Here is a 16,400-nt window from a genome sequence, read left to right as displayed (position 1 = left end):
CTTCCAACATTTCCTCTCCTCTCTCTACACGCCTTCTTGTTTACAGCTGTTTCACTTTAGTCTACCCCCTGTTTTTTTGCATTTTCTCCACAAATTTCAAAAGTAGCTGCTTAAAAAAAAAAAAAAAAAAGCTTTTCATCACGTCATCCTCTGCATACAGTCTTTAGACAAGAAAGAAGATGGCAAAACACCATAAAGCTGTACACACAACTCTACAGACCCCAGTGTTACTGCTATCCACATCTTTGGGAAACCAGCCAAACCTGAGCTCAGTAGTGTATTTGTGAGGAGTAAATTCCACTAGTGCCAATTTGAACTATTAAAATTACTTTTAACTACACTGCTTAGCACATTGTTTTCTTGAAAGATATAGTGAAAAGATTAAGTTGGTTCAATGGTGTTAGTGTTTCAAAAGGCACCACAGCAAAAAGTTTTCGTGACGTATGCAGAAGCATTGATTTTTATCAACTTTATTACAAAAATCACATGTATATTGTCTTAATCTCAAAGTGCTGAAGTACAACATGCTTTTCTGTATATAAAACAACTCCTCTAGTTAATACTAGAAAACACAGAACTCCCCCCCAAAAAAAAAATCAGCTGCATGGAGGTAGCAATTGATAAAAGCACGTCCTTCTCTCGTTGCACTGCAGTCCTACTGACATAAGCAATACTATTCTCGTATCTTGACGGAACTGATGAAATAAGACAGAATTCGTACTTTCTGCATCACATTTTAGGTCATGGCAGACATTACTTCTCTTCTGGGCGTCTCCTGTATTTTTCCTTTGGGATAAGGGCATTCAGAAAGTAACTTTCAGACTAAGTTTTTCCTAAAAGATGTCCAGTATTTGAACCAGAGAAAACATTTTATTTTCTGCTGTAAGTTACATAAGAAGCAAGCAAATACTATCAAATAACTTTATAAAGCTGGTATCTTCCAACAAATGCGACAGATGGATATCTGGAACTACAGAGGAAGATCAACTACCACTGTGTCAAATGATGGCTAATAATCAATGGTTAAGCCTTACCAAAGCTAAAAATCTCTCCTCAGCTAGTTGCTCTTAAAAGACTAATTCTTCTGCAACATTACACATACAGTAGCATTAACAATGATCAGGCTACACATCATTTGTCTTAAAAATTACAGTTATCTAATAAAACTGTGGTTATATTCTGTCAAGTATGCAGAAGAAATATCACCTTACTACACCAAAAATGTGACTAAAAAAAAAAAAAAATCTGAGTTATACATTAAGCATAGTAAAAGGGACTGCGCTTGTATTTCACGGAAGTATACTAAATCCTTTAAAGAAATTAAATCCCAAAACAGAGCCAGATCCTTCAATACAACAGAATTCCTAACACAAGCTTTCCTTTTAGATAGGTTCGCCATAGAGCACTGGAACAGGCTGCCCAGGGAGGTTGTGGAGTCTCCTTCTCTGGAGATATTCAAGACCCGCCTGGACAAGGTCTTGTGCAGCCTGCTGTAGGTGACCCTGCTTCGGCAGGGGGGTTGGTCTAGATGACCCACAGAGGTCCCTTCCAACTCCTACCATTCTGTGATTCTGTGAACCTTCTTATATCTCTACTTTTTTCCACACATACACAAACTTTCAGGTTGCAAAACACTCTAGACACAGAAAGTCACAGCTGACTAGAAGTATGACAACTAGGCTTTACCCTGGATATTTCAAAGGTCAGTTTTCAAGGAAATAAAAGCTGTTAGACGGCAATTACCACACGGTAAAAACTCTCTCAGTTCTTACACTCTGAGAGATTCAGTTACAATTGCCAGATCTCTCTCTTTAATTGTGTGGGTTTATCACTTTACCATACTGAAATTAGAGGAAAGAATATTTCAACATGCACTAAGACTCAAAATACACTGCTGAATAAAAACAAGGTAAAAATTACTATTAAAAAATACACATAAAGGTTATATTCACACAAAGAATCATGAGGAAAAGTGTCTAATGACAATTTAACTTTAGGCCTCCTAAAAGCAAAACCTCACTCACACTAAGTCATGTTTATCACAGACAACTAGTCCATTTGTCAGCTTCTGTGGTTACTGTCAAAGGGTATTGTCCACATCAGCAGAGAAACAGCCACAATCCAATCAGATTAAAACCTCACAGAATCTAATGTTGGCTACGCTCTCCAAACGTATGAATTCACTTAAGAAATATAAAAACCAAAACAGGACCAAATTTACTACCACTTTCAGTATGTATCTTTTCATACGCACTACTTTGTTGACATTCCATTTATGATCAACCAGCCTTATTCTGCTTTTGCAAAGCTTTCAGCCAGCAACTCTTTATTTTCTCCCACATCATCAGACAACAGTTGGATAACTTCTTCAGAAATATGCAAACAATCTTTTCAATATTACAATTCAAAATGCTTGTTGGAACTTTTACTATCATCCCCTTAGCAGTGGTTGAGCCGCTGCAGCTCATGTCTACCTTTAGCAACAGCATTTCACTGAGTCTTTACATTTGGTGCTTTCACATTTAACAGTTGCATGAATTTGTATCCTGGCTTACTCAATACACACTTTAAAAAGCAAGGACTGTTTTTTAAAAACAATTCTCTTTGCCTTTGAAACAAGAGAAACTGTGTTCCTGAACTGAGCTCATGAACAACTGTTTATCAACTTTTATTACAAAAATATTAAATTACAAATGTTAAAAGCATTAGGCTAGAAAATTACATACATACTATTGTAAGGAATAATCTCTACAGGTATCTATTCTCGAAAACATAACTATGTCATGATGTTCACTTCAATATATGTACTCTAAGTCACTAGCAGCCAAAAGAATGTTTGGAAATCAATGCAAATACATGTAACAGCATGCATATTTCAAAAGATGCTACATGGAAAATACCTCCATTTGAAATAAAACATTGCAATGTGAAGATTACTACTGAATGCTTTAAGTATTAACTATAATTTAGAATAAACTGTAGTTTCAACAAACTGCAAACACATATTGTCTACACAGAATGAAACCAAGGCTAAAACATACCTATGCAACAATTACAACCCCAACCAGACATGCCTGGAGATCTGACTTTAAACCGGCTTGTTTTAAAGGTAACTTACAAAATGTTCCCACATGAAGATGGCACATTGCATTGATATTTTGACCAAATTCTGCCACGCTGCACTGAATTACATCCAGGTTCTTTTATCTTCTATTGTATGCAAGCAGAAAAACAGACATTTTCAACATTTTTTCAGGATATTCCACACCCATTTGGTTTGTCATGAAAATACAAATACACAGGTACAAAATGGGACAGTATTAGCTGTGCTTTCAATTCAACTTCATTTATTTTATTGCACGAGCCACTACCATGACAAAGACACAAGACAACTTTTCAAGTATGCAAAGATTTTATTACTCTCTCTATATACATACATAGCACTAAGATTAAAAAAAGGAGATTTAAAACAAAACCTATTTCCCAGGATACACTGAAGACCGTACTATCGAAAACGCACGCATCCAGTATGAGTAGTCAAGATTTGTAAAAACAAAGCATAACACCCCCCCCCCAACTCCCAAACGTATAAATTCACGTTGTGGACAGACACAGAAGGCAGCCAGGATATTACTTTTTTTAACCTCAGCAGCAGGCACAGCGCCGGACGGATTCACAAAACAGCGTACCCCGGTTCGCGACGCCAGGCTCTGGCAGCAGAGGTCCGGACACAGGGACGACCCCCTTCTCCCCAGCCTGGGGTCTGCACAGGAGAGGGCCGCCAGCAAGGCAGGCGCCAGGCCGGGCCCCGGGGCAGGGTACAGCACGGGGCCGAGGCCGGCAGGCGGCGCTGCCAGACCCCGCCGACGGACCCGCCGCAGCAGCGCAGGGCGAAGGCCACCGCGGGGGCGGCGCCAGAGGCGGGGCGCCGAGGCCGGCCCCGCCCATCCGGGCCGTGGAGCTGTCCGTGGTGCTGCGGGGAAGCGGCGGGTTCGGACGGGGACAGGCGCGGCCCGCCGTTGCCGCCTGGCTCCGCGCCCCCCCGCAGCGCAAGATGCAGATGGCAGCATCTACTTGACCCAATGTCCACAAAGAGTCAGGTAAAACGAGACTGTTGAGGACCCACGCAGACGGAGCCCCAGAGGCTTCACCTACGGAAATCAAAGCCACAGGAGCCGTGCTCGGCATCCCAGGGCACGGCCTGAGCCCAGTCCCCCTTCTTTGTGTGTCTGTGGACTCAGAACAATGCCAGCAGTCTGCTCAAGACATCACTCCACTGGCCCGGACTAGTCAACAAGCTCTTCTGCACAAGGACGAGGCAGAGCTACGCACAGGTGGTTCCTACTAGAAGAGGTTAGAAGCTTCTTTGCAGATTTTACATTGTGTTACAGTTCCCAGAGTAGACGCAGCACACACGATCATCATGAGCTCAGATACAGTTACAGGAGGACAATCTGTGTACCCAGCTGGGTTAAGTGAGAATCTCACTTCAAAAACAAAGACCTGAGAAGAAGCACCTCCCTTCATAACAAAATCCCACAGGGTGGAAAGGCCTTCCAGAAAACAAACAATAGCAAAGAAGAGTCTTATAAACACAGAAACATGGTAAGTACTTTGTACAACAATCAAAATAATACTAAGTGAAATAAATTAAATAAATAAATTTAAGGTACTTTAAAATCAACCAACCAACCAACCAAAAAAACACACCAAGGAAGAAAAAGATCCAAAGGCATTCACCATAAAACAGTAAATACAAAGACATTTCCCACACAACGCTTCGTATCAAACCAAAGGCGAACGAGAAATGCTCACAAACAAGGCCAAAAACATTCCCAGCACAGCAAGCTAGTAGTGAATGGATTATTATGACTTGATGTACATGACAGCATTACTCTAATGAAAAAGTCTGGCATCCAGGGATGCTCCTAGTCAGAACAGGGTCAATCTCATCTCACCAAGAATTCCTGAAAGTCAGAAAGTACATGGTGACCTACAGAGAGAAAAAGTCCCAATTAATGAAGCATTTAGAGGGCAGTTGCTCATTTTGGAATGTCTTCATTCCTTATATTGCCCAATTCTCTTCCAAAAATTACATCAAATACCTGTGCCATGATGTCAAATTCCATTAGTGCATGGTATCAAATGTTCCATTTAACTGCCCAATGGCTATTGCCTTTCTAGGTCTTGTGTGTGTGTTTGGAATCTGTGATGACGCCATTATTATTCATTTTTATGTAGATATATACAAATGTTCATAGACTATTGGGTAAAACTGTTGGTGAGATTCCTCAACAAACATGTGAGAAAGCTGTGGATGGGGTAGGCAAGCAAAGGGCCTGGGGTGATCAGAACAGAAGGAACATAGCAATCAACAAAAAAGCAGAAGTGCAATCACCCGAAATATAGGCATGTAAAGAAGGAAATGCCAGCAGAACAGCCTTATGGGGAAAGCTCTCATGCCCATTCTGGGGAATCAGCAAAATTCGGTGTCTTCCTGAACACCTATACACCAATGCATATAGCATGGGGAACAAACAAGAGGAATTACAGAAGGCTGTGCAATTACTTCAGGTCCATAACCTCACTGGGATCATAGCGACATGGTGGGACAGCTCACCTGACCAGTGTGCTGTGACAAATGGATGTGGGCTCTTCAGGAAGGACAGGCTAGAAAGGCAAGGAGGGGGAGTTGCCCCTCATGTAACGACAGGTCAGGGGGCAGTCAAGACCCCAGACTAGCAGACAGAACATGGGTGATGCTGTAGTAGATGCCTGCTAAAGACCTCCTAATCACAGAGGAGTCTATGAGGCCTTCTTCAGACAATTGGAAGTTTAATGTTTGCAGTTCATATTTGGTTCTCATAGGGAACTTAAAGCACCCTGTGCCCTGCTGGAAGGACAACAGAACACAAAGAACCTAGGAAATTTCTGGAGAGCAGTGATTAACATCTTCCTGACACAGGTGATTGAGGACAAAGCAGTTGCCACTGTCCCACATGACATCCTTGTCTCTAAATTGGAGACACAGATTTGACGGATGTGCCACTCAGTGGATAAGGAATTGGATGGTTGCACTCAAAGTGTTGCAGTCAACAGCTCGATGTCCCAAGTGGAGACCAGCGATAAGTGGCACTCCTCACAGGTCAGTATTGGGACTGGTGCTTTTTAACATTTTGATTGGCTACATAGACAGTGAGATTAATGCACCCTCAGCAAGTTTGCTGACAACACCAAGCTGTGTGGTGCTGTCAACATGCTGGAAGCAAGGGATACCATCCAGTGCAATCTTGACAGGCTTGAGAGGTCGGCCTGTTCATAGGACAAGGGGTAATGGTTTCAAGTTGAAAGAGGGTAGACTGAGATCAGATATAAGGAAGAAATTCTTTACAATAAGGGTGGCGAGGCACTGGCACAGGCTGCCCAAAGAAGCTGTGGATGTCCCCTCCCTCGAAGCGTTGAAGGCCAGGCTGAATGGGGCTTTGAGCAATCTGGTCTAGTGGAAGGTGTCCCTGCCCATTGCAGGGGGGGTGGAACTTGATGATCTTTAAGGTCCCTTCCAACCCAAACAATTGTATGATTCTATGAACATGTAAATAAAGCCTGAATTCTTTGTCAGGAATAAAGTTCACTCATCTAAGATTCCATTTGAAAAATGGACTTAAATTCACGATCTTGTAATAAGATACTTGTCATCTGCGCCTTTTTCCCCCTCAACTCCTTTCAGAGGATAGTAAGTGTCAATACTATGGGGAACCCCATAGTACTTGCCACAGTACCCAAGGTATTTGAAGTTGCCATCTTCAAATTTGAATCATAACTATCAGCTGATTAAGATTCATTAAAAAAGACCGTCCTATAGAGTTCCAACCAGCATGAACAGAATTTTTTATTAGCCACCATATGCTTGCTTTTGCCAATAGAAAACATCCTTTGATTATCATAGTTTAACAAATGTGAAAAACTCTGAAAGAATCCATGCAGACAACTGTTGTAAATAACGCTATCAACAGACATCTGAACTTCACATAAACTGATAGTTGGACAGTTCTGTTGGTAGAAAGTCATGAAATCCATCTCTGATTCAACAAATGCCATACAAATATTAAATGCTTTACAATGAGAATCTTAATCTCTCTAGACTGGCCTTCATTTCTTAATCTCTTCTGCCTTCCACATTAATAATTCAAACTACCTATTCAATTTTTTCTTGCCTTACATTTTAAGGTGGGTTTTTTTTCGCTTGGCCTACAAAACAAGTCCATATGCCTGCTCTACTTCATACAAGAACCAAGATTGCCTAATAAAACTCCTGCTATTCTAAAATTAAAAACCATCCACAAACCACATCTTCATTTACTGGCATGATTTACCAAGTCAATGTCTTTCCTATTTCCCAGTAGTAGGTATGATTGCGTTTTTTACATAAAATATTGAACTGTACCTGATTGCAAGTCTTCTGTGTGTCTCTTTCAATTAACCGTGTTCTACGCAGTAAGTCTTCCGACAGATACAACAATTCTCCTTTCTCATAAAGAAAGCTATACTATACACTAATACGCAAATAGCCAAATTCATTTTAAGGAATATACTCCCAGAACAATGATACTACTCATTAGATAAATGTGGGACGTGCCAACAGTAAATCAATCATTTATTCAGTAAAAAGAAATTTCATTTTAGTTTAAACCCTAAAATCAGTTTCACTCCTTATAGATAAGCAGCCATACCCTGCCCTCTTCTGCACGTACGGAGGTGGCAGACTGGATCCATTTGCTTTTATTTCTCTTGTGCCAGACAAGATAATGTTAAAGACATGAGGAAAGCTAATGAGGCAGAGGAGGAAGGTTACAGTGAATTCCTCAAGGAGACTGCCAATAAAGATGGGTCATCTGTTCATCCCTAAGGCAGCAATCCCACAGCTTACTGGCAGTAGTATCATACAGATCTCTGCAGAAAACACTATTCCTAAAGAACTATACACAAGCTTAGAAGAAATAGGAAAACAAAGCAAAGACACTCAGGTGAGTTCAGCCGCATGAAAACTCATAATTCCCACATCCTACAGTTCCATATCTTACTATCAGAAGCTGTAATACCTGCATAAATATTTTATTCTTTAAAAATTCAATTTCAGAGACTTACTCAAATTGTCAGAAACGACTTATACTCAGTGAAACCCAGGGGTTAACAATTATCTCAAAAATTACTGAAAACAGCCTTTCAACAGAATTGAACACATAATATATAAAATTTAATATAAATATATAACATATAAAGGAACACAAATAAAAACACACTCTGATCAATTTGCATTACAGATAATACATGAAGCCCTATGATTGCCTCCAGCAATCTTAGGAAATGTAAAAATTCTGACGCATAGCTAAGTCTGCACACCATAAAAACCATGCACTGTAATTGCACAATTCAGACAGCTGTGGAACCAAAGTATGACATTAATTTTAATCTAGTGATGACTAGTAGACAAAAAAACACCACAAACATTATTTATATGATATGTAGATATTTTATGAGTTGGTCAAACAAATCTTACCCCAGCAGAATTTTAGCATGAACCTCTTTGTTAGTCCTTGAGATTTCTCTCAAAGAGGTAATTTCTGCATCAAACCAAAATCCTCTTTCTTCAGGAGTCTCAACATTGTAGTTAACCATCACCACATCACCAACTTTTAGTTCACTCCACTTCAGAATGGTTCTTGCTCGGGGTCGAAGATTACTGGTGTCCATTTCTACTACGCCATTCTCTGGGTACCTTGAAAAGTAAAACCAACAACAGTAATGATTGTAACTCCTGTAACGCTAAGTCACAGACAACATTTTCAGAAGTACAAATTTTTAAAAGTGCTTTGGACATAGAGGAACCATAGTATAAATATCTGACCTAATATCCTTTTGAATGTTTAGTTTTCACAGACCAGGAATCTGACTAATCTCAGACGGAAAAAACAGCCTCCATGCATTTTCTCTCTCTCAAAAAAAAGTAAAGCTATAAGCACTTGATGGCTTTTTTCACTGGAACATGACCAAGTTCAAGGTTTTGGGACACACATGTCCCCAGTTTGTATCCAGTAAAGACAACATTCCAATTAAAACAACAACACAAATGTAATGAAGATTAAAACTTGTTTCTTTCAACTCATCACATTTCTAATTTAGCTTTACTTTCATGCATTTGTTCCACTGCCACTAACTTCAATAACAGCACATTTTGGACAGGTGTTTTTTTTTTTTAAATTTGACCCTCCAAGCAGAGTATATCAAATTCATGTGGTAATTACAGTCCAGGTCCACATTCCATGTACCACTTAAAGTGTAACTACAACATCATAGAACCATAGGTTGGAAAAAAACCTTAAAAAATCTAGAAATATAAACGTGGGAATCATTCCCTGACAACACACTTCACTTGGCAAGATGTAGTGAGGAATGCAATATTAAAAGAAAATGGTTCACTAAATCGTAATTAAGAAATCTTGGCTGATTGATTTTTCACTGAAACTTGGTAACTTTTTATATAATATTTTATAAAATATTACCCACAAAATCATAGGGGTTTTAAGAGATTGCTTTCTTCCTCCTGTGTTGGTGTATGCCATCACAGCACACATACAAAAATAAGAGTAATGCAGAGTTTCTGAAGAGCTCAAATTCCTTTCCAAGTTGAGAAGGACTCATTTAGCAGAATTAAGATAGTGATATTTGGCAGCACTACAACTGAAATCTCAATGCAAGAAAGAAAGTTATTAAGATTTGAGATGTTAAACTGAAAAGTTACCACCACAGCCCTCTTAAAACCTCTGTATAAGGCCAATTCAATGATAGTAGAGCCTGTATAGTTGGCATATGTGCTGGAAAAACAGCACAACATGGACATGATGAAAACACTGCTTGCAGAAAAAGCCGGCCTGCTACAAAAAGAAAAAATATACTAGACTAAACTAGTGAAGTTCCTTCCTGATACTGTGTGTAAGCAAATAAAGAATTTTCCATCATTTAACTAGTACTAGATGAAGTCACAGTACAAATTTAACAGAGAACATTAAAATTAGCATACTATCTAAAAACAAGCGCTATTAAAAGTATTCACTCTTCCTTCTTAACATTGCTGTGGATGATGTATCAAATTACATTTTCAACATGCAATTATTGGTACTTCAGCAAGAACACTCATGCTCTATGATTAATATGCCTTTATCAAACAGCACTGTTCAATTGTAAAGGCAAAATTCTACTGTTACGAACAAAATACGGCTCTGTCATTTTCTAGCATGCATTCCTGTAGTGAACGAGATCATTTCAAGGTCTTGGGGAAATCACACCTTGTAACTGACTACGGTACTACATAACAAAATATTGAATCTACTGTCATTAACAGCATGAGGCTTTGATAGACTACAGCCTGAAATCAGGGTGTCTACTCCTAAACAGTTGATTGAAAGCCCACTGATGTACTTGTAGACATTTTTAAACAAGTTCATTTTGCTTTGTTTTATGCCTTCCGTTAAATCTAATACACACAATTTGTTACTACAGATAAGGTGGAGCAGGCTAGATGTGGCATTCTATCTCCAGGCATTTTTTTGTCCTCCACCATGCAGATATCTAGAGTGTGCTTTAAATCTGTAGGAAGATTCACCAGTATTTTTTGTTTAAAGAAACATGAACCACAACGGTTTAAAAGTGGCTGTACCTCTAGATAAACCAATGGCCGAGTAAAAAAAGGTATTCTTAACTACTTAGAGGAGTTAAATCCACAAGAGTGTTTCTCCCCCAACATTTTCAGAACCTAACTGGAAAAATCTGCATGTCAGGAAATATACCATACAAAGACAGGTGACTGGGATTGAGCCACTATCCAAATGACAGTCTCATATGATGTAACTCTCCACAGTTCCCAAGTGTTTTTAGTTGGTTTTGTTTCCAATTTGAGCGTGCACTGCAAGGCTAATGTTTATGCGTTTACCTTTACGTCATGCAGCTTTTCCTTAAAAGGACTATTATACAATTCTACTATAATGAGTGTTGTAACTGTAATATCCACACAAACTGTGAGACACATTCATCTAAAGGTAATAAGACAAAGCAAAAAGCAACTACAGAGATAATGTCTAGTTTATTGAGAGCCTGAATAATGACATCGTGTTATAGTACAACAGGCTACTGAAATCTTAAGACAGCTATGTTTGAGCTACCAGTCAGTTCCAATCATCTTACAAAAAACCCTTCCTAATGCTTGGAGAAAAGAGCAAGTAGCACGCAGTACATGAAAACTCCGTTTACTTGAACTCCGAAACAAATATAGGGCTTAAACATCAGGAAACTAAAAAAAATAGACATCACTTATGTATACAGTGAAATACTAAATTAGGAAGTACATACGAGATCAGTGGGATTATAAAAATAACCAATACACATTAAAAAAGTTCCAGTGTCATGATAAAAAAAAAAAAAAAATAAAAGTGACTTACAAGAGTTTATATTCATAGCAACTTAACTTTGATCTGAAAAATCTATTCTCTTCTAAAAATAAAACCCCTTCAGGTTCTGCTTTTCCTAGGAGACCTTCAGACAAATACATTTTTTACTTCATGATTAACATGTATTTTTTCCCCAAATTCAGATTTGTGTAATCCTTCTCACTCCTATACAGCTCAGAACAGAATCTTTCCTACTTTACTGCTGAGGAACTTCAACGCTTGCCATTGTTAACAACGACCCCACCTCTGGGAAGTATCTGATGAAAGAACCCAAAGACTGCTTATCAGCATGACTAGAACAACATCACTTACCAAAGGACACCCTCAAAGTTCCCTTTTACAGACAGAAACAAACTGCTTTCCAAAGAAAGAAATGGAACAGACTCTTCACTAAGTGAATTTTTCCTCTTACTGGCTGGTCAGAAACTTAAGCTCAGAAACTTCGGAAGAAAAAAAAAAAAAGACAGCTTACAAACGGGTGAGATTTCCCATGTCACAATTCACCTTTCTTTTGCATCAGGTTCCAGACATGGAATGTTTTGCTGCTGCGCCTTCATGCACAGAAATATGCTTTTATGGACATCAGTGAATGCAAGCAGATATTTAACCGTTCATGTTTGTCTACATCTGACACCCCAGGCAGAACAGCAGAAACAGCATCTGTCACAAGCTTTTGAGTTAGGCTCAAAATTGCAGAGAGTCACACTACATATGTTAAGTACAGTACCACTATTACTCATTATACTACATATTAAGTAAACTGTACTTCCACGGTAAACTCGTGCCCTCAAATGTATCTTATGCCAAAATTTACCTTAGTAAATATGCAAAAAACACACTCACATTAGCAGATGCTGCTACTTCCATGTTTTCTCAAAGTTTAACATGTTATTTGTAAAATTCCCACATTAACTTAAAACTTATCTCTTAAGTGTGCAAGAGTAATACTTAAATATAGTATCACAAAATGGGAATACATGGACTTACGTAGATAAACCAAAACATAAAGAGAACAAATACGATCTTTTAACAAGCCTCATGAATGAAGCGAAAAACCCATTCCAGCAAGCTATAACAAAGGACTACTGTTACACATCAATGTTTACTGAAAGTGTTTTCTTATTTGTTGAGTTACTTTTGCTTACTAAGATGACCCTCAAGAGAAAACAGAAACATTCTCACAGCAGTGTTCTAATTAGACCAGTGTAAGTTTGGTACAGTTGAACAGATCATGAGACACAGAATTCAACCTTTAAACTTAACAGTAGAAATTTTCTTGGTTTTCCGTGTTTTTCATCACACTTGACACCTAATATTGAAAAAAGCAGACATCGTAACAGTAAACATAATAACAGTTTAATGAATATCTCCTGTAAGTCTCACATTCATCATTAAGCTCTATTTCCCCAAAATTAAATTTTTCCCTGTAATACTTCTAACTGTAAATACTAACATTAGCATAGCAAGGATTTCTTGAGATTTCCTATCTGTGTAGACAGTTTCCATAGCAAAGAATTACTCATGAAGTAAAAATCCAGTATTTCTTGGCTATGGCCAGTATCCGCTCATTCCTAAACTGCTCAAATACTAAAAAATATATAGTTATATGTCAGAATATACAGAAGTCTGTTCAATTTACTGAGAACTTGCAACATAGGCTTTAACACTTTTCCCAGCTGTTACCAGAACATCTGGATCTGGATAGATAAAATTCTTGAAACAAAAGACAAGACCTCCCCTTTCCCTCTCCATACTAGTACAACAAAGAAAGTTAGTGCAGATGTCCAAATTCTTTAATTGTTATTTTCCAGTATAAACAGAATGAAAATGTATTTTCTTTTCCCAATCAAAAAAACTCTAAGTCATTATACATACACCCAGAAATGAAGGATTAGAAGGGCACAAATAAAAGCAGAAAGAAAAGGAATGAACTTGTAGAGGAGGCAAATCTTATTATGAAGGTAAACCCAAATAAAAATTACACACAACCACCACTGCCACCCTCACTCCCCAACACCCCACCCCACCCCACAACAATTTGCTACCTGAGGAAATAATGATCATAATTTTGCTGTAATATTTTGAGGAAGTGAATGACACTATATTGGAAGAGCATCTAAGTCACAATTATAAATGAAAAAAAAAAACAAAACATCATTGGTACAATAAAGCTGTGTGTTTGCACTTCCAGAAGACAACCAGTAGGTCTGATAAGTTGTTCTTACACAAAAAGAGTAACATATGTCAGAAGACAGACTGTAAGTAATAATATATATGAATAAAGATAAAAATCAGTCACATGGAACATAAGCAAGATCTTGAAAACCTCACCTAACAATTGCTAATTATGGAATTAATCAGCTTGAACACTGAGAAACTGTATTAATAGCCTGAAAAGAAACACGTTATTTTCTTCATTATTTTAGTTCTGACTATTCAGAAGAAGTTACTTCTAGACTTCCACCACTGCACTGTGTGGACAACATGGATACTGTGAACGAAGACAAACTGGAAACAGTATTACCAGTTCAGAAGCTGTAAGAAATACATACAATGTGGCATTTTTAATATAAAACTACTGTATAATCAGTCTAAATACTGTAAGTGTAATAAAAAATAGGTTTATTTCACCAGCCAGCACACAGGATGACAAGTCACACAATTTTCTCACTGCCCGACAACCAAAACGTAGCCAGTCCCTGAACAGCAACCACAGAACCTCGAACTCTTCCATTTTGAAAATTTTGCAAAACTTACAAAAGAGACCAAACTCCCAGAAAAGTTCAAACTTGTAGAAGAAAGAAAAGCGGATTCCTTCCCCCCAGCCAACCCCCATTCATACACTGAGCATGATGTCCAGGTATGGAATGTTTCCACTGGCCAGCCTGGGCTGGCTGCCGGGCTGTGCTCCCTCCCAGCTCCTGCACACCTGTGCGTCAGCTGAACATGGCAGACTGGGAAAAGCTCTTGATTTCATAGCAAAAACTGAAAACAGTTATAACAGTGCTCTCAACATTCGTCTCGTACTAAATCCAAAACACAGCAGCTACTGGGAGGAAAATTAACTCCATCCCAGCCAAAACCAGGACAAAAGGAAAAAAGCCTAACTGTTGACATTTTAGTTGTTCTCTCCAACCACTACCATAACAGTAAAGCTTCCTTCCCTTCATTTCATATGCTTCCTAAAGCGGCACATGAAACACCTGGATTTTCTCGTCAAACTATTTCCTTTTCAGTTTGTGGATGTGTCTACATCCTTAGAAATCAAAGCCTTAAAATTAATGCCAGTTGTCAAACCCTGAAGACTAATACATGCAAACACTTTGCGATTAGAAAACAGATTATGCAGTCAGGAAATCCACCGCAAACAGGACAAGGAATCTTACAAGCAATAGATTTCTTGAAATTAAAAGCATGAGTGTGCAGCCTATGCCCCCATAACACTTTTAAGTTGGAGCTAATACACCTGGACAGCCACATCATAGTTGTGCTCTTTTTCTACTGAGGACATTAAGAATGAAGACTTACATGTGATCTATCAGATCTTCTACTGTTTTTGCATTGTCTAATAATCCATATGAGATAAAGTTTTGGATGAGTAAACAAACTAATCACTGGTATTAGGAACTAGAAAACAAAATTATGCAGGAGAGGTACTCCAAGTAGTCATTCAGATCAGTTACAAAAAAATCTGTTACTGACAGAAGGTGAAAGACAACAAGTGTTTCCCTTAGGAAAAGATTGTCTTAAGAAAAGGTTCTGCTGGGCAGATGATACAGCTCTCGTTCCTCTTCCTCTTCTGAAATTCTGAAGTGGCCAACATGAACCAAAGATACCATGTGCCATACAGGTGTCTAGCTCCCACCATTTCTTCCTATTTCTAGCCATTAACTTGGTATCCTTCAAGAGAAATCACTCCCCAGTCTCCTCACTTCAACGGTTGAGACTACTACTAGGAATCTGACAGCACACACCTTCCTGATATGCACTATTTACTGTGCTTAAGGTATATAAAGAAAAAAAAAAAAAATCTAAATTTTTTCAGTTAAACACATTTATAAGGGGTATTTGAGAAATATTGTGTGCAAGGGGAGGTGTTCTGGCATTTCTCCACAGAAGACAAAACAACTGCACTTTCACTAATGTTGCTAAAACCAGCTACTCTCAAAGAAGCTGTGATTCTTCCCTTTGTTCTGCCCCCACTATGCAGTCACTGGGCAAATTCATTTGACTGGTTCAGTGACATAACACCCAGCAATATTCATTTCGTTAACATTAGTTTTTACACATATTAGGAAGCAAGAATACTTCACTGTAAAGCCACACAACCACCAAATTCAAGGCAACTTAACTATCAGATGTACATAGTTCGGAACTAAGTTAAGAGGAAGATGCAGTAGCCACCTCATCTGACAATGGACCATAATGACTCTTGGTCTCCAAAATTAAATTATCAACAGTGCCACCTGTGTGAGTTCTCTAGACACAGTCTATTAAACTCCAACCTACTACCCTTATTTGAACATTTCACATTAAAAATATTCTGACAAGTAGACTTCTTAAGCAAGTCTAATCTTCATTCCTTGAGAAAGGAATAACAAGTTTGAGATGATTATCCTCTTGACAATCTCTTCAGCTACGGAGATGCTTTCAAGGAGATGATGATCATTTTTCTAGACTGGGTAGTACTTAGAACTTTTCTTCTCATTTCCTCAAAATATTCTGTGCTCTCCAACTATCAACCTGTGTCTTGTATGTCACTTACACAGCACAAAGGACAACTAAAATTTTTTACCTCTGTAACAACACAGTGAAACCCTAATTTTCTTAATATATATTTGTGTATACATACACACACATTTTTCAAGAAAATGCAGAACTGTGCATAAATACATAATT

At 38.4% G+C, this 16,400-nt stretch overlaps 1 protein-coding gene across 2 annotated transcripts in view; it reads right to left on the bottom strand.

Moving 5' to 3' along the window:
* UHRF2 (ubiquitin like with PHD and ring finger domains 2) overlaps positions 1 to 16,400 on the bottom strand; it is an 88,373-nt gene that overhangs the window by 37,856 nt on the left and 34,117 nt on the right. For both annotated transcript variants that reach the window (XM_075410964.1, XM_075410965.1), the window contains exon 4: positions 8,558 to 8,776. In XM_075410964.1, the coding sequence (XP_075267079.1) occupies positions 8,558 to 8,776 (219 nt within the window). The remainder of the gene's footprint in view (positions 1 to 8,557; positions 8,777 to 16,400) is intronic.

Source organism: Opisthocomus hoazin, chromosome Z, assembly GCF_030867145.1.
Source record: "Opisthocomus hoazin isolate bOpiHoa1 chromosome Z, bOpiHoa1.hap1, whole genome shotgun sequence".
Lineage (NCBI taxonomy): Eukaryota > Metazoa > Chordata > Aves > Opisthocomiformes > Opisthocomidae > Opisthocomus > Opisthocomus hoazin.
This window is presented reverse-complemented; position numbering and strand designations above follow the sequence as displayed.